This window comes from Hylaeus anthracinus, unplaced genomic scaffold (assembly GCF_026225885.1).
Source record: "Hylaeus anthracinus isolate JK02 unplaced genomic scaffold, UHH_iyHylAnth1.0_haploid 11985, whole genome shotgun sequence".
Classification (NCBI taxonomy): Eukaryota; Metazoa; Arthropoda; class Insecta; order Hymenoptera; family Colletidae; genus Hylaeus; species Hylaeus anthracinus.
The window spans coordinates 7,053,565-7,072,273 of NW_026534333.1; the positions used below are offsets into that span (position 1 = coordinate 7,053,565).

Genomic DNA, 18,709 nt, shown 5'->3' on the forward strand with positions numbered 1-18,709 from the left:
TATTGGAATTATTCATCACACTATTCTGTCCAGAAATTTTTTGTATCACAAATATTAATATTACAATTATTCATCTAAGATAGAATTTTGTTTCCCTTTCATACATAATTGTATATTATAAGCGTTTTGTTTACAATTCAATTTTTCTTATTACACCTAAGTAGTATTTTTACTGTACTTGTTACTTGTTTTTACAAAGACTGTCCTTTGTGTAAGGATAGTGAGCCACGTCTTAAGAAGTATAAAGAAAACCCGAATCTTTACTTTTCGGTAAACCATTTCTCACCACACATTAAAACAGACATACTATACTTCTCTAAATAAAATGCTTCTTTATGTTCTTTAAATTTTCTTTACAAGACATTTGTTACTACATATGCTATATATGTACAAAGAATTATTTTCTCACCGACAATTTAATTTTTGTTATCTATAGAATTAATATTTAAAAATGATTATTCTTATTTTACTATACTCTGTGTTCTAGGAGGAGTTACAACTATTTTTTGCATGTTTATTGATGTGTATTATGTATATTTCTTTTTGTCTACTCAAATTAATATTATGTACATTTCATTCTATATATTTTTATACAATTTTCCTGATATTTATACTACTTCTCCCTGATACATCAAGAGAATCAATATTATCATTGTTCTTACATTTGTTGTTACAAAAACTTGTCTCTTTTACATTCTTACAAAATATGATGAAAATGATAGTGACAGCAATGATGACACACGGATGACTACAATAATATTAATATGAAAAAATTATATAAATCAGTAGTAATTATCATAAATTTTATAAGTAGCGATTAATTTAATCACTAAATCGTATATGCATTATTAAATCTTAATCACTGGTTCCACACTCATAAATTATAGTAAACAGTGAAGTTATAATCGTCACACGCTAGAAAAGCAGAAGCTAATATTTATGAAACAAATGTATGTTCTCTCCATAGAGTTCGTATTAATAACAATAACTACAGGTGTTACAAGTGTCCTCTTTAAGTAAACATGTGAGCCCGTTCTCTTTAGGTATGGAAATGATTTTAATACGTATTCGTAAAAGACGAGGTCAAGAAATAAACAAAAATATTATATGAGCGAAAATCTATTTATTTACACCTATATCAGATTTATATGTCACAAATAATCTCCAAAAAAGTATAATAGAAATAAGTATCGTTACACTAAATGTATTTTCGCGCAATAAAGAACATAACTACACATGCTTACTAAAATAGCATGATTTTTAAAAACGGAAGAATGTCTTGTAGTATCATTGGAATTGTATAATAATATAATAGTCATTTTCTCACATAAGAACTTTGTTATTTACAGGTGATTTCTTACATTCACAGGAGAACACTTGTCTATATGTTTCTTATTCACACTTCTTATGTAAAGTGTCAATAGTGTTCAAATTCCACCAATTTAAATGATTAATAATCCATCCCATTTTATATACATGCATAAAATTCCTAACGGAAATTATGCTTCTCACACTTCTGCCAAATTCTGATTTTTTCTTCAAATTTTGGTACAATATGCCCTATATTTTATTCCTGCGTACATGATGTTTTAGGGGAAAATTTGTAACGTTTCAATTTTTCTTAAATATGAGTAAAAAAGCAAATACTTTTTTGATTAACATTGTTCCTCAGCAACGACTCGTCTATACTACAAATTTTAAATTAAAAAATCTTGCTTTTATATTAGGTCGAAAAGGCCACTGTTCAAGGCCACAGGCCAAGAAAATTAATTAAATTTAATTAACGAGAAGAACTTCCATTTCTTCATCTCCGTTAATTTCCATTTTCGTTTGTAATTCTTAAAGACAACAACAGCATTCTCGTTCGAACATCTTGTACATTGGAAGGTATTTCTGTCGAGCATATTGATATTTTGTGTATGCAAATTACCATATATCTGTCCTGACATTTATACTTTCACACTTCAAACACACTTATGCATCAAATGATGCAAAAAGCGTAATTTCAAAAAGTCTCGAAACTGTTAAATGCTGAAAAATATAAATTAATCGTCAGACTTTACGTCTTGGATTTCCAACAACAAAAATACCTTATCAATTAATACTACTTCCATCTAGTAATAGATTTAAGTGTCGCCTCTTATACATAGTATTTATGATTCAATAGTTCAAATTATGGTCATATTTCATAATTTATTCTATGTTAAACTCACCGAAGTTTCACGTAACTCGATGGAGGTTGCACTTCGGTATATACTGATTAGTATCCAAGTGCCAACCTTTTGTTAGTGCACAAGGATAATGTGTAACAGCTTTACAACCTCGCTTAACACAGCCAATATTTGCTCCTGTTAAGCCACAAGAGTCACATATCGACTTCGCTGCATCCCACACTGCTTCTTGTAAACCTGTTACTCGCCCACCTATATTTGAAGTCGCTCTTTTTAGAATCAAACGTAATACATTTTAATCTCTTGACATCGAGCTTCATATTTTATACGGGATCTACATTTTTCACGTGTCTTGTGAATACTGCTACACGCGTTCTCCGTCGTCAAGAGATTATTTTTAACAAAATTTATTTAAAGCAAATTATAAATATAAAAAAATATTATCGTTTTTATACCTGCCATATATACTCCAGCTGCCCAAATGGCACACTGTTCATGAAGCCAAACTTCCCAACGTTGTTCCTCTCCTGGGAGTACAGTCATTCCCGTAAAAATGACATTAGTATTACTTTCAACAGAATTTCGTTTCTTTTTACCCATTTTCGCAGTGAACTGATCAGCTAGTCCAGCATACCGCAAACTTCTTTTATTCTTACCACCTTTTTTCTGTTCTATAGTAATCTCTTGTTCATCAGCTGAAAGAATTCCATCTTCCAAACGTTCTTTACCAATTAAATACGGTCCAAATAAATCACTTAAGACACCCGCTGGAACCTGTAATTTACAGGATAATGCTGTTCGTCAATACTATTCATAGTTAATAACACGAATATTAAAAAAGATTACAACGTACAGTATACGTTCCAGGTGCTATGTGAGGCCCAGCCAAATTAGGATGTGGTCGCGAAGGATCCCCAGGTATAACAGAATGAGGACCTTGTTTACAAAATACGCAAACCCATGTAGAATCTGTTGTATGTGCATCGTAACGCGAAGATAATGTTGAACTGAAGAGACCCGCTCTACTGACTTTACCTGTGATGGGTAAATAATTGTTAATTGCATACGATGATTCACAATTAAATATTTAAAAATAAAGAATACATACCTCTATAGTCCAAATCGTTTTGATGACTGAGTCTCTTGCTTCTCCCTGCACTACCATTTCCAACATTCTTCCGCTTTTCTTTATTTTTTTCCTCTTCTTCTTCCCTTGGTGCATTAACTACCTGAATACTTAGTGGACTGTCCCTTGGACCTTCAACATGAACTACTGGTCCACGAGATCTAATAGAACTCGCGTTTGATCCCGAGTCATATGCCATTTCTCTTAATCCATCTATTTTTGTATTCTTCTTTGTTTTTTTCGAAACATTTTGTTTTTTGAAACTTTTAGACATTTTTCTCTTTTTAATTTCCTTTTGTGGTACGTCATTATTTATAGTTCCAAAAATATTTTCGGAAGATCTTGACATTTTTCGTTTACCTCCTTGAACTTTGGCTTTTTTCCCCTTTTTCCCAGATAATTTTGTATCGACCGTAGATGAAACATCGGTAGGATTTATATTTTGTAATGTTTTTGTATGCAGAATGCTATTTCCTAAATTTTCAGTTTTTGTTGTGCTGCCAGCTTGAAGCTCAGGTTCTGTAAGTTCTGTTTTTGATTCTACTTTTTTGACATCGTTCTCTGTCTCGACAATACCAGCAAACATTTTTTCAAGTTCTGATTCGACTTCGTTAAACGGATTTGTATTATTTACACCTTTTGGACTTGTTACTTTTGAAAATTCTGTGGCGTCGTCACTGGATTTTCTCCGAACCCTCTGATTCGAAGGAGTTGAACTAGGAGGTGTACTTTCACTACTTCTCCGCCTTCTAATTGGTTGATTTTCTTCGCTTCTTTCTTCTATGCTTTCTTCTACTTTTTCAGGTATTCTTTGTTCCACCGTATCGCCATGTTCTTCTAATTTTACAACCGAAGTTGTTTCCTCCGACATTGGTTCACTTGTTCTAGGTTCTGTTGGTTCTGTAGGCTCTAACTCCATATCTTCTACTTCCGTTTTGGAATCTTTACTAAGCCGTACAGGCTTCTCTAATTTTCTTTTCCTGCGTTGTTTAGTATTATCGTTAGAATCGTCATTGCTGAATGCTGGAGATACTACCTCCTCTTCTCTATTCGGGGATTTCGACTTTTGTCTATCCGGGGACATACTTTTAACACTGGATGTATCTTTTTCTTCCACCGGCATCACAATAACAGACCCAATATTTTCAGCACTGCCAAGTTTTTTATTTCCACCTTCCAATTTCTCTAACAAAGAATCTACACCCTTTTTACCTCTTTTTGGCAAATTTTTGGGTGACCTTACGTTTGTTTCGTCAACTTTTCGATCTCGTTCTATAGACGATTCTCTTTTTGGACTATCTGTTATATCCTTGTCCACTTTAGAGGTAAGATTTACAATAACAGGTAAAACATTTCTTGGCATTTGCGCAATAACACTTAACGTATCTTTATTCTTTGTAACTTCGGGTTCCTTTTTGTCTGGAACTACCCTTTCGATTGTTACGCTAGGTGGTAAATTTATAACTTTTTGCGTAAAAGTATCTACACTGATTTCCTTAATCTTATCGTGAAGATTTGCCACACCTTTTAAATTGCTTTCAAAGTTTTTTACCGTTATTTTAGGTGTTGTAACTTCTTTAGTTGAAAGAGACACTGGCTCACTGACAGAATTAGGCGTTGGAACTGACGAACTAATTCCGCTATCCGACGAAGTTTCTCCATTTAAAGGTATCGGCGGAGAAATTATATTTCCATTCCTACTACTCTTATCTACATTTCTTGCAGTCAAACTTATTGGAATATCTTGAGGTATTCGTGAGTAATTTTCAGGGATAATTTCAGATGTAGAAGATAAATCTAACGTGCTTTGCGAACCCGGCGAATTCCTATACTGACTTTGATTCTGCCTATTATCTACCAGCATTTGTAAACTAAACAAAGGATTTCCTGGTGCATTGGCTGGGGTAACAGTTTTTGATGGGACTGTTGGTGTATGCCACGTTGGAGGTGCTTGAGTATGCGCAAGCTGGGGCGTAAGTTGTGATGTTATATGAGATGCCCTTGCCATAGATGGATGTGTATAAAACCCAGCAGGACTTAGGGCAGCACCTGACAGTGCTGTTGGATGAATATTCAAGCCTGAAACTATTACAATGAAAATAAACATTTTTTAAATATAAAACAATGTCTATTATTTAAAAATATTTGTATATGAAACTTTAAAATGGTATTACCTTGACCTTGCGTCATTGTAAGATGAGTCCAGACTGTTTGTGGTGGAGGTGTGCCAACCGGAGGTCGGCTATGACCTGGATACTGTCCTGACATTTCGAAATCCTCCCAATTACTTAATATTGGTTTGCAATCAGTTGCAAAATAGATGTTCTTTGACTTATTTGTATGTTCCTCTGTAGAAGATTCACTTTTAAAATTAGTATCTTTAACATTCAGTGGCAAATGTGTAAAAGAAAAGTCTGTATCTTTTTTCTCACATAAAAGCAACGAGGTTTTACAATTCAAATATTTATCAAGAGCAAAAGAATTTTCACTCTTCAAGTGTTTATCAAAATTATGAGATAAACTTCCTAAATCTGAAAATTTTAATAAACCGTAATCTATATCCTTGTACTTTGTACAATAGCAGGTTTCTATGTTACAGGAATGATTTGATCGTTTTGAGAGGGCACAATTCTTCAAAAATGCTTTTGTGTCTGAGAAATTGCACAGTTCTTTCTTCTCTTCTCTTTGCGTGTTATAACAGTCTTTACTGTTTTTTAAGCGTTTTGTTGAATTAAGCTGTTTGTCTTCCTCAGAAGCACAAAGAAGGTTATAGGTATTTCTATACCGTTCCAAAATGTCTGATAAAGCGTTGTACTGTGCAATGTTGTGTGTAGTATTTAGATGTTCTGACAAATAACAACAACGACCTCTATTATGATGATGAATTTCTGTTTTTGTTTCAGCTGTTACTTTCTTAGTTTTTGGTAAATTAGTTGTTATTATCTCACTACCATCACTTTGATAGGTACTATAACTTTCCTTGTGATTCTTAAACTTAGGTTCTGAAAATTCTGATAAACATATATCAAATGTTCCTTCTTGTGTATCAGAATTTGCTGTTTTCCTGGTGTTTATCGGTTGTAAGAAGTTTGTAAATTGATTAACATATGGCGAGTTTATGTTTGACACACCTATATTTTCCTCCTTCTGACATAAACCATGTATATCTGGCATACCACCATGTGCTACCAATTCTTGTATATAATCCCACTGCATGAAATTATTTGATGGCGCCCATTTTGGCGCGACTTCAAGTATGAATGGCCCTGTAAATAAAAATGTTAATTGGAAATTATGCATACAATTATAAGAATGTTATAATTAATGAGTTAATGGATCATATTAAATGTGCACTATCAAATCCGTTTGTAATTTAAGAAATAAAATTTATAAAATGCTCATATTTGTATTATTAAAACAATATGTTAACATTTATATAATATTCGTTTTTATAACTCATGAGTGAAAGAGATGCTAAAAATTATGTTTACCATTGCTGGGAACAGCCCATGTGTTTTGACAAGTCACACCATAATGCAGATCTGGAATATCTGTGCTTTGTTTTCTAATATTCTGCGTACTCTGATCAAACTGATGATTACTCAATAAATTATATATGTTAGGAGTTTTAATTTTTCTTCCTTGTAATATGCTATTGCAAGTATTTCCAATTTCTGAAATTATTGTAGAAAAAATGTAAAGTAATTTGAATAATTTCTTTGGACTAACACAATTAAACACTTATATTTTATTAATTTACTAATTAATGTGAAAGCAAATTATAAAATGATATTTGATCATTATTTGAAGTATATCAACTTTGAAGGTTTGCAAAAGTTCTTTGCAAAAAGGAAAATATTATTTCTTTACTGATAACAATATAATATTAGCACATAATTGAAAGTACCCTTTCACTAATTGAAGTATAAGAAAGTAAGAAAATGAAAACACCTAAAATACAAAACATTGAGGATTCATTAAAGAATACAAATATAACGAATGAAGTTTACATATTTCGCAAAGGTGTCAACATTGATACATTTGACAATTACTGTTGTTGCTTAAAATACTGGATATTGTTTATTTTGAAAATTTATTGTGAATTATTACAAAATCTATTAGAATGGCAAGGTGAAAAATTTAGACCGATTTTCACAAAAGCACTATATAAAAAATCACACTGTAGGTGTTTCATAGTCTATGCTATCCGCAAGGTCAATCATAAGTATGCCAAAATACTGACTTTAATGCTAAATTAATGAAAACTAAGTCACTATTTCCCTACATTAAAATGTTAATATGTACTTTACATGTCTTACAAAACACAAATCTTTAAATCAAATTTATAGTCGACAGTGTTTACATTTTTCAATGGTGATTGTTGTACCCTTTCATTATTGCTAAGTATTATACAACTGAGCGTTATAGTATTAATAGTTTTAAAGTTCTCATACTAGACACAGTTTAAGTATTTATAATATTAACTTTAAAGATTCGCAGAAACTATTTGTCAAAAGAAATGTTGATGAAAACACATAATTAACAATACTCTTTCACATTAATTAAAGTACAACAAAGTATATAAAACGCCCAGAACACGAAACATTCAGGGATTCGTTAAAGGCTGTAATTATAACGACGAATGTTCAGAAATCTTGTCAGGGTGTCAACGTTGATACGTTTGGCAGTTGAGGATGTTACTTGCAGCGTTGGATGTCGTTTATTTTGAAAATTAGTCATCGTAGATGTAAAGCGTCGACTTTCGAAGGATCTGACAGAATAGGAGCGAGAAAAAATTCTAACGGTTTTCACAGAAGCACCATGTAAGAAATAACACTGTAGGTGTTTCATAGCCGATGTTACCCACGAGGAGAGCGATGGGCATGCGAGTGTAATACTGTGTGTTTCGATTTCCTTATCCGACAGGCGTCGTAGCAGAACGGAGAGTTCGCGTGCTTTTTCGTAAATTCCGATGGCATGCAGTGTGCGTATACGTACCGCACGGGAGCACGCATATACACGAAGAGAGACACGTTAACCAACCCGCGCATGTACACCCGTAGAAAATACACACGGACCGCGCGTATGCATACATACATCAATGACGGTGCGTTCGCGCGTGCACACGCCTATGCACGCTCAACGTGCAAAGCGTGGAAAGAAGAAGACATCTAACCCCGTGAAACTGCACGCACACACACAAACGAAACAGCGAAGCAGGGATGTAGTTCCCGCACCTGGATGGTATCATATCGATAACGCGCGAGCCGCGTGTGCCGACACGCGGAACAACGTGCACCTATTCAAAAGATTTCCAAGTTACTCGCGCGATTCTCTATACAGACGCCTAAATATTTCACTCTCGGCGAACACGAACAATTGGGTGGTTTTTTCACTCTAGGCGACAGGATCTAGGATCGACAGATTGTATGTTGCGCGAGGTAAACGCGTTGCATTGTACCGGCACGCATGCACGCACGTATGTACCATGCACAATTCAGCCACCGCACACAACACCAACACCCCGACAAGACACACGACACGGACATGGGTGCCTCTTTCTTTCACGTAAATCGATGGGCACACTCGATTTCACTGGGTTTTCCCGGTGGGCCCTCGAATCGCGAAACATGCCATTGACGTTACAGTTTCGACATAGTCGCGGGCTTATCACGGGATACGCACCTTCCGCACAAAGCCCTTGCCAGGGGCTGGCGAATTTACGATTTTTCGCCAAAAAATCGTCAGGGCATCAACCAAAGCAGAAATTTCAACAATGGTGGCCGCTAGCGAGCGAGCCGCATGCAATGCTGACACCTCGCGGTGGCGGCGCCAATTACGTTTCTATCTTACTCCTTTTAATATCAAGCTATCTCACTCGTTCGTGTTCGTACGTTCTCCCTCGTTACATCTACGACAGGGACGACTCAACGATATCCCGCGCTCTGGGTGTAACCGATTAATGGCGCCCCCCAACATATTAAGGCAGGACTTTGGTTTGTTTGGATGAGAAATCGACCTTTTTATTCATTACATTTTCTAGAAGTAAGAACTAAAGTAGGAAAAGGTACAGAAAATGTAGGTTGAAGAATAATTCGAAAACAAATACCTATAAACCCTCTGCAATAAATAGTTTCCCGTTTCCTCAAATGATTGGTTTACATAATTATAGTTTAAATATTAGTAAATGGTAATGTAAAATGTCAATGTCTTGTGTTTATTTACCTCTAAAGTATACATTCTTGAAAATAACTCAATTTATCACCCAACAAACCAGAACCTTGCTTCGAACTCTTTTTCGTTAAAGTGATTTTAATTTGTAACGATAACTACAAAAATGAATATAAAACGTAATAAAAATATTAATGTTATTTTAATTTTTTCTCGCTATGGATGTATAATAAATGACGAATAAAATAAAATGTTTATCAATTTATTCGAAAACGAAAATAACAAGCCAGGGCGCCCCCTCAAGATTGGAGCCCTAAACCGATGCTTGATTGGCCTGTGGACAGAGCCGGCCCTGATCTACAATCATTTTTTAACAACACTACTTGTTGTTTTTTAACACTGTGTGTATCTGAATTCAATTGGCTATATATTAATTGCTATTAACGTCAGAAAAACTAATCTAAAACTGGTGACAATTCCAAAAATTAAGATATATTTTTTGTCATTAGAATTCTACCCATATACTTAGGGCGGTTATTGAATGTTTTTTATCTAATATGTAATACGATTTTATCGATATTTGAATGTTTAAATGTTATCATATATTGATTTCCATATTTATTTAAAGTGCAAAACAAACTATAATAAAAGAATAAGTATTGCTGTGCGGATAAAACGATTAAAGAAATTGTTAAATATGAACGTCTTTAACAATGTTTTTAGAAGTATTTGGTAAAACTTATAACTAATTAGTCTTACAATTAATTGTAAGTTCTAAAATATAATATTATTACTTACCAGACTGTGCCATTTCTTTTATTACTGTATTCAGTTTAAGACGGAATAATCTGACGATTTCCAATATTTACTATTATTGGAAATTCACTATAGTTTAACCCTAATAATGATAAAGTCTATATCGAAACGCTTTTCCTCGCTAAGTAACTTTAAACGAATATTTAGAAAATCGCGGCAACGCATGCACATGTATATGCGGCGCACTTTTATTTCCTATGTGTGGATACTACAGCTTCTGCGTCATTCTCGAATCTTCGATAGACATAAATTTATGTAGTTATTATTTTTATAATGGACATTATTATCAAAATTTAATGATACGTTAGACACCACTATTCGTTTAACGCACACGATATTTATTTAATTTCATATCACATGATTGACTTATAAGATTGATAAGAATTATGAAATTGACACGAACATCAAATATTTTTGTTTGTCTATAATTCATGAATTATTTAAAATCAATGTTTGTATATTTCATATCATAATTACATTGTATATTATCATTTCTTCGTATGCATGACACACTTATCGTAAACGTAAACAAACATTATAGTGACGCAACCCGCCAAACGGCACTGGCCAGCCAACAAGTATACCTGTATTATCGTGTGCATACAGTAGATAACGAAGTATATTGCGTCACAGCGGCTCTGCCAACAGTATGGCGTCCATAAATGTCGTCTGCTCACTTTGACAGTTACGTTTATACTTAAAAATAAAAACACATTCTTTTCACAAATAATGATTAAGAATTTGTATAATCTTACAATCTTATTTTTTATCGTTGTAATTTCAGTGAATATTAACTAAGAGAATATAAAGCTTAAAAAGGTGTATTATAATGTGATAACGTCGTCTGCTTGACCGATAGCTGCGCAAGTTCAGAAATCAGCCCCAAAGCGGTGAATGATACAGTATTCGGACGTGTGACAGTTCATGCGTAATAAGCGTAATTGTTGCCAGAATAGTAATTATAATGAAGACAATAGTCAATTTTTAAAGAATATAATATACATACTATGTCGTTTATTTTACTATTCGTTTAACAATGGAAGCTGAAGTTAGAGTTAATAACCGTTCGTCAAGTATTTTCAATCGCAATGCAGTTTGTTATGGATTTTGACGTGAATGACGTGTCAATGCATTGCCAATGTGAGGCTCAAAGTCAAAGTGAATTTCGTAACAATATAAGAAAAGTGTACGCAACTTTAACCAAATTCACATTTTTTATTCAACTGGCACAATGTTTGTTTTATCGAATTTAATTTGCAGCACAATAGTATAAAAAAAGTTTACAACAGTAGTTCCTGGACATAATTAAGTATAAATATGTATATATCTAAGGAAGATGAATTTTGTGCCTAAGCAAATGAATCAAGGAGAGTTAATAATTGAATTGTCACCCTAAATAATACATTTACAAATATGTATCATTTACTTTCAGTCTAACTATTCCACAAAAATTATTCTATATGAAAGTGTTAAATTTATTAATATATAAAGTGCAATTATATATTAATATAATACTAAATGTATTTATTTAAACATGAAAAATATACTGATAATAAACTATTAACAAGATTAAATATCTTGTTTTACGATTCTAGTCTACATCGTACAATAAAATATACATTATAATTATTATTGAGATAATCGCACATTGTTTCTGCAAAGACTATATATAAATATTTATTACATTCAAGAGTTTGTGCTATTAATGATCATGAGCATTGAAACTATCATAAATTACCTTATGGATAATATTGAAAAGAGAGTGATTATAATTGTACAACAAACTTCAGAATCACTTTGCAAATGCCTAAATCTTGATTTACTTTGTAGTAATATATGTAAGATAGACCTACACTATTAAAATTTCTAAATTATATACTTGACACAATTAATAGCAAAGTAATTTGTTCATTACTATTGAATTATATTGTGTTCAAAGTATAAAATTACAAATATTACTATGGAGCCATGCGAAGAGAATGATGCATCTAATACGACAAATGCTGTTAAAGCAGATATTTCTCCTAAGACAAAACAAAAGAAGAAATCTCTATGTTGCATGCTTATGAATAAAAAAACCAGAGTTGGTTGTTTGGAAACATCTTACAAAGATGGTAATTCAAATAAAAATTCAAAAATGGAAAATTCACAACATGGATCTCATACTAGTACAAAACTCTCATTGTGTTGCGCGATGACTGAACGCAGCAAGACACCACCGCAAAGTTTGACTGTCAGTAGATTGTCTCCAACTACATTAAGTCGTACATCTGTCAAATCTGAAGTAGCTTCTGTTAATGGAAATTGTCAAACAGATGTATTAGTGGAGAAGGAGGAAATCTATACATCAAGTGCTACACGTAACATTCAAAAAAACATGGAGAAGAATAGTATTTTTGTAGAAAAAGAACAACAACAAAATACTTTCGTTGAAGGTAAGAATATTACATATTCTATCATTAAATTAAACATTACATTGTATAATTTACATACGAATTTTAGTATATTTGACTAATTCTATGTATCTTTTATTTTTAAATGACTTTCCTTCATTATACAGTAAAAAGTTTCAAATAAGGATGTAAACCTATTTGAAATTCAGTAAAATGTATTTGTAATTTTTAAAATTACACTTATTACAACGTTTCTTTTTCTGTAAATTATGTAATTTAACTGAATGAGGTAGTAACCTTGTACATCCCCACTATGTGCATCTGACATTAATGTAGGAAAAGAATTGCTTTCATTGTGTTAATGCAATAAGACATAGGCTTTTCTGACAGTTAGTTAGAGTCTTATCTTTGACATGTGAACATGTTTTACATACTCCAAAATGCCTAATACTGATAATAAAACAAAGAGAAAGAAAATTTCTTTCATAAATAAATTAATTCAAGTATTTAAAAAAAGTAAAAGTGGTAAAGTAACAGAGGAAACAACACAAAATTTAAAGTTTGAAGAAGCTTCAGGAGAATGTATTCAAAATGTAAATATTGAAGTTTATAGTAATAGTTCTAACAAAAAAAATGTACCTCAACTACAGGAAGATATCAATGATGGATTAAATTTTATTAGTATTGAAAATAATAATCGTGAAAGTAAAATTCCTAAAAGTTTGTATGATAATAATATACATACAAATATATCCAGTTTTGAACAAGTTAAAAAAGCAGCAAGTGTAACAAATATTAACATGAATAAAGAAAGAGAGGAGTTTAGCTGTGGTTCAGATAGAAATTTAGATATGAAAATTGCATTCTTGGTACATGATATAAAAAATGTACATCAACCTAATGAACAAAACTTTAGAAAATCCTTTGATTCTCTCTTACCAAAATTGGTACCATATTCTAATAATACAAGCTGTGTACGCGAAGCCCAAAAATTTCTGTTAAAAGAAGTAGTGTCTCAAGAAAGTAGTGAAGATAGTGATTTTTCTGCAGAGTTAACAGAAGATTTATTTGAGGAATCATCAGAAGATGAGAATGAACTTTTGATTGATTATGAAAAAAATGAAAGAAATATCAAGGATGAATATTTTACAAAAGGAAAATATATCTCTTATTTCTTCTTGGAAATGGAACGGCAGTTCTACAATCCTCATGAAGTTTATAGTATGGTTCAATACCATGAATCTAACAATACTGAAAAACCAGGAAAAGAAGGTATAATAAATAAAGTATATCTGCTGCTTGAAAATTTCATTCTTATGCTTCTTCAAATACTTTTCATTTTATTATTGTGTAAATGTTACATTATTTCTTTTATTCAACCACTTGTACTGATACCTAATATATCAAAATTGTTTTATAAATGTTAAAATATTGAATATAATTTCTATCAATGAAGCAACTCCAGATGATGTAGTGAGGCATAAATTTCATACAAATCATAGATATTCCTGCTAATTTCTGGATAATTGTGTCAGTATCAAGAACGCAATAGGAAGCAATTGAACCAATTTGGTTTCATTACAGATACATCCAATTTATGATGTTAAGTTGGTTTCATCCATACATTATGTTGATGAATATATGCATTATTCAAGTTCTGTATTGGTGTTAACAAATTTTATATTTTTTTATATAATCGCACAATATTTTGGTGTTTTAGGTGAAAATTCATCCTCTGGATCTACTTCACCAAGTGTTCCTGCATATTTAAGACAAAGACTAATTCATAGACGGTCTGTAGATAATTTAGTAGCAAATTCTCCAACAAATTCTATGCGACATTCGAGTCCAGAGTCTATAAAAAGTGCCCCTGTTCAACTCAAACCACGTTCCACATCTCATGATACTTTGTCTAAAAAAAAAGAACGTCATCGATCTCAAACAACTGGAACGTCTATGGATAGCTTAGCAAAACAAGCACTACTAGCTGCTCAAGTCTTTAATTTAATTCCTACACAAAAAGCTCGAGAAAGGTATAAAAACTTCGATAAATCTATAATTTTGTAAGAAAAATATTTATATTATATATAAAGAAATGTTACATTTTTTTTACTTTCCTATAGAAATTTTCTTCATGGAAGGATTGCTGCAAACTCATTGCTTGGACCAGTAGAACTTGAGAAAGTATTACCAAATCGCGAATTGAAAATTTTTGTTGGTACATGGAACATGAATGGGCAAAGTCCACCGAAAGAGTTAAATGATTTTATGTTACCTTCGGATATAGAAACTGTTCCAGATTTATTAGCAATTGGAACACAAGAATCCTGTTCCGAACGAAGCGAATGGGAAGCAGCTTTACAAGAAACTCTTGGCCCTTCTCATGTACTATTGTTTAGTACTGGTTTAGGAACATTACATCTTGCTTTATTTTTAAGAAGAGATTTAATTTGGTTCTGTTCTGTTGCTGAGGATGCCAATTTTTCAACTAGAACAGGGACCGCTTTTAGAACAAAGGGAGCAGTGGCCATAGCTTTAATGTTATTTGGTACAAGTTTTCTTTTTGTTACTGCACATTTAACCGCACATCAAGATAAAGTCAAAGAACGAGTAAATGATATTAAAAGAATAGTTAGAAATCTTGATCTTCCTAAAGATTTACCTACAAGACATAAAAACAAAGGTACAAATATAAGTTTATCATTGTTATGACTATAAAAATTTGTAATAAATATTATATTTTCAGATGTAACTCAGAACTTTGATTGTGTGTTCTGGTGTGGAGATTTAAATTTTCGCCTAGCTCAACCAAGAGAAGAAGTTATTCAGTGGGTTACGGATACATGTTTCCCTCAACAGTCACCGATAAATTTACATAAAGATCAATTACGAACAATTCTTAACGAAGGAGCTGTTTTACGTGGGTTTGAAGAGGCACCAATTATGTTTCCTCCTACTTATAAATACGATCCAGGAACTCAAAATTTCGATTCAAGTAGTAAGCAACGCACACCCGCGTATACTGACAGAATTCTCTTTAAGGGAAAAGGGCACACAAGAGGATACATTCGAAGAGTTAGTCACGAAAGTACTAATTCATATAAAGATGGAGTTATAGAATGTTTGGTATATGACTCTGTTCCAAGCATTTGTACTTCAGATCACAAACCTGTATGGGGTGTTTTTAAAACAACCATAAGGCCCGGCATTGATACGTGCGTATTAATTACTTATACAATTTAAATATGTTATTAAAATATATTATACTTTTCAATTAATATTTACTTTAGAATTCCTCTTGGTGGTGGTTTGTTCAACCGCGAAGTATATTTAGAAGGTATAAAAAGACGAGCAGCTGCTATGGATGAATCTCGTGGAACTTCAAAAGTATGTTCATTACAATAAACGTAAATATGAATTTCAGTGATGAAAAAGATTTCACATTGTCGAGTTTGTACAACACAAGTATTATATATTTATTCATTCTAATTTTTTAATGCCAGAATGTGAGAACATAGCTATTGTAATTCTCATAGCCAATGTCACTTCTTTTTTGTATACTCCCTCTCTTTCTCTATACAGATGTGTATGAAAAATTTATAACCATTCATAACTTTTTTACACGAATAACAAAAACCGTTTTTCTAGTGCAGTTTATATAGCATATTATTGTATAATGTGCACTTTGTAATATCTAGTCAAGAGAAAAATATATGTAAACTGTCCATTCATGAAATTAGCAGTCTCAACAGTAGGATATAATTGTTGTGTGCCATTTATAAAAATGCGAAAAAAAACGAACAGAATAATCTGTTGTCTCAATATTCAAACCATATACAAAATTCCAGATTGTACTACTATTTCATAGCTATGCTTTATACATTTTATGTATGCATAAATCATAACTTAGAAGAGTGTTAAAAACTTTAAAAGACATAAGCATTGTGTTATATTTATTTAAAATATTCTATATTTAAAAGCATTATAAGCACAATGAAACAATTGATTAGAAATTAAATATTTCAATAAAAAAATATTTGTTTTTAAATAAATAATTTATTTAAAAAACAATATGCAAGTCTAAGCTATGTTAAACTATATAAATGTAATACTGATTTTAAGATAAGGATTATCTATAAGTAACTTACTGGTTGTTTTAACTATGATTTTATAATTTGTAAGTTGTTTAGTTCATTTTGGAACTTTATTTATTGGGACCACCCACTGTAATAAACTAGATGAAAAATTAACATTATTTAAAAATGTATATTTAAATTTCATTATCAACTTCAAGCAGGTCAGAACAGAAATTTTATTTCTCATATCATTGAAACTAAATAAATATGTATCATTCCCTTCTAAGTATATCAAGAAATTGATAATAAGTATCATATGATACACTATCGTAATGTTAATACATATGAAAATGTGTTACACAGTTTCATAAATTTTTCTGTTTAGTGTAATCATAAATTAATAACCCATGAATTACTTAGATAAGTAATTAAATAAATCTTAATGCATTCACTATCCAGGCCTGTAATTATAGACCAACTTTCTGATAAATCATACGGGCAATTATTGTCTTGAATCATATATGATTCGTAAATTCTTAATTTAAAACTATCCTGGTCCATATATGGCTTACCTCAATTAAAATTATTCTAATCCACATATGGATCAGCAGATTGTGAATACCATATATTGATACGGATTGAATATCTCTAATAAGAATTATATATGACTAGTAAATGAATAATGCAATTAATGGCATTAATTGCATTTATATATGTGCATATTAAACAACATGAAAAATGATTGTATTCTGAGCCTGTCATTATTTTTGTATAAAGCAGACAATATTGTAATTTTCTTTCCCCTTGATTATAATTTCATTTATATGTATATTAGTGATATAATACTTCTTATACATGGGCCTATTTAAACTGTTTATCCAATAACACATAACAGTATAGGTTAGTCTGTTTTGTAAAAATATCACAATATACTATGGTTATAGCTAATTTGATGTATACAGGGTGTCCCAAAAATGTTGGAGATTCTTGAAAAGGGTGGTTCAGGGGGTGATTTGAAACAACTTTTTCCTTAGCGAAATTGTTGTCCGAGGCTTCGTTGAGGAGATATTAACGGAAAACACTGACCAATCAGAGCGCGCGTATACTGTTGGAGCAGCCGCGATAGCGATGGCTACGCGCTAGGTAGCCGCTCTCGTACGCGAACACGTGACTCGACGTGCATCGAAGGATATTGACGCGGCCGCTCAGCGCGTAGCCTTCGCTACCGCGGCCGCTCCAACGGTATCCGCGCGCTCTGATTGGTCGAGTTTTTTTTATTAACACCTACTTCACGAAGCCCCATCCGACATTTTTGCAAAGGAAAAAGTTGTTTCAAATCACCTCCCGAACCACCCCTTTCAAGGACCTCCAACATTTTTGGGACACCTTGTATTCATAATAACAACTTGATATTAAGTAGTAAATCAATTTTAAATATAAAGTTTTATATACAGATAAATACATTTAAAATATATTTTATGGTTCACTTATTACACAACAGACAGACGAACGATACATCCCTGGCCGAAACCACAGCAGTCCAATGAGATTGAAGATACCATTGTAGTTATACTTCTGATTGGTAGACTAAAACTGAGAATTAAAACATGAATATGACCAGTGATGGGCAAAAGCCTAGGCTTCGAATAAATCTGAAGTTGGCCGATATGTTTGTCTCGTTTCCTCTTTTGAACATTTTCCAGAGAAAGAAACGAGACAAACACATCGGCAAACTTCAGATTTATTCGAAGCCTAGGGTTTTGCCTATCTCTGAATATGACCAATCAGAATTCATATCATGTGAACTCCTCTTGTTTTATCTATGCAGAATAAACGAGAAGTTTTGGGCCGTGTATAATGAATTTCTATCTCTTCGTTTACGTAATTACGAGTGTGTAACACGATTTTAACAAAAAATGTCAGACTACTTTGTATATATTCTACGTATAACATTTC

General features: G+C 32.2%; 2 protein-coding genes across 9 annotated transcripts; one reads left to right on the top strand and one right to left on the bottom strand.

Moving 5' to 3' along the window:
• Positions 1-1,103: 1,103 nt before the first annotated feature.
• Positions 1,104-10,414, bottom strand: LOC128886881 (uncharacterized protein CG5098). 7 transcript variants are annotated; one of them, XM_054142105.1, is made up of 9 exons: positions 8,296-8,911; positions 6,789-6,971; positions 6,429-6,563; positions 5,472-5,645; positions 3,280-5,382; positions 3,025-3,206; positions 2,627-2,945; positions 2,214-2,423; positions 1,104-2,031 (listed from the first exon to the last, which is right to left on the bottom strand). In XM_054142105.1, the coding sequence occupies exons 1-8, from the start codon at positions 8,390-8,392 to the stop codon at positions 2,221-2,223; spliced, it is 3,396 nt and encodes a 1,131-aa protein (XP_053998080.1). In that variant the 5' UTR covers positions 8,393-8,911; the 3' UTR covers positions 1,104-2,031; positions 2,214-2,220. The 7 variants fall into 7 exon arrangements, with proteins under 7 accessions (XP_053998080.1, XP_053998077.1, XP_053998078.1 ...); XM_054142102.1 differs by lacking the exon at positions 8,296-8,911 and adding an exon at positions 10,267-10,414 and having other exon boundaries at positions 5,472-6,563; XM_054142103.1 differs by lacking the exon at positions 8,296-8,911 and adding an exon at positions 8,983-9,138 and having other exon boundaries at positions 5,472-6,563.
• A 531-nt stretch (positions 10,415-10,945) lies between these two features.
• On the top strand, positions 10,946-16,964 carry LOC128886883 (inositol polyphosphate 5-phosphatase E). Of its 2 annotated transcripts, XM_054142115.1 has the most exons (7): positions 10,946-11,470; positions 11,545-12,719; positions 13,728-13,949; positions 14,398-14,710; positions 14,801-15,360; positions 15,424-15,892; positions 15,968-16,964. In XM_054142115.1, exons 2-7 carry the CDS (start codon positions 12,245-12,247, stop codon positions 16,080-16,082), a joined length of 2,154 nt encoding a protein of 717 aa, XP_053998090.1. In that variant the 5' UTR covers positions 10,946-11,470; positions 11,545-12,244; the 3' UTR covers positions 16,083-16,964. The 2 variants fall into 2 exon arrangements, with proteins under 2 accessions (XP_053998090.1, XP_053998091.1); XM_054142116.1 differs by lacking the exon at positions 13,728-13,949 and having other exon boundaries at positions 10,951-12,719.
• Positions 16,965-18,709: the final 1,745 nt, after the last annotated feature.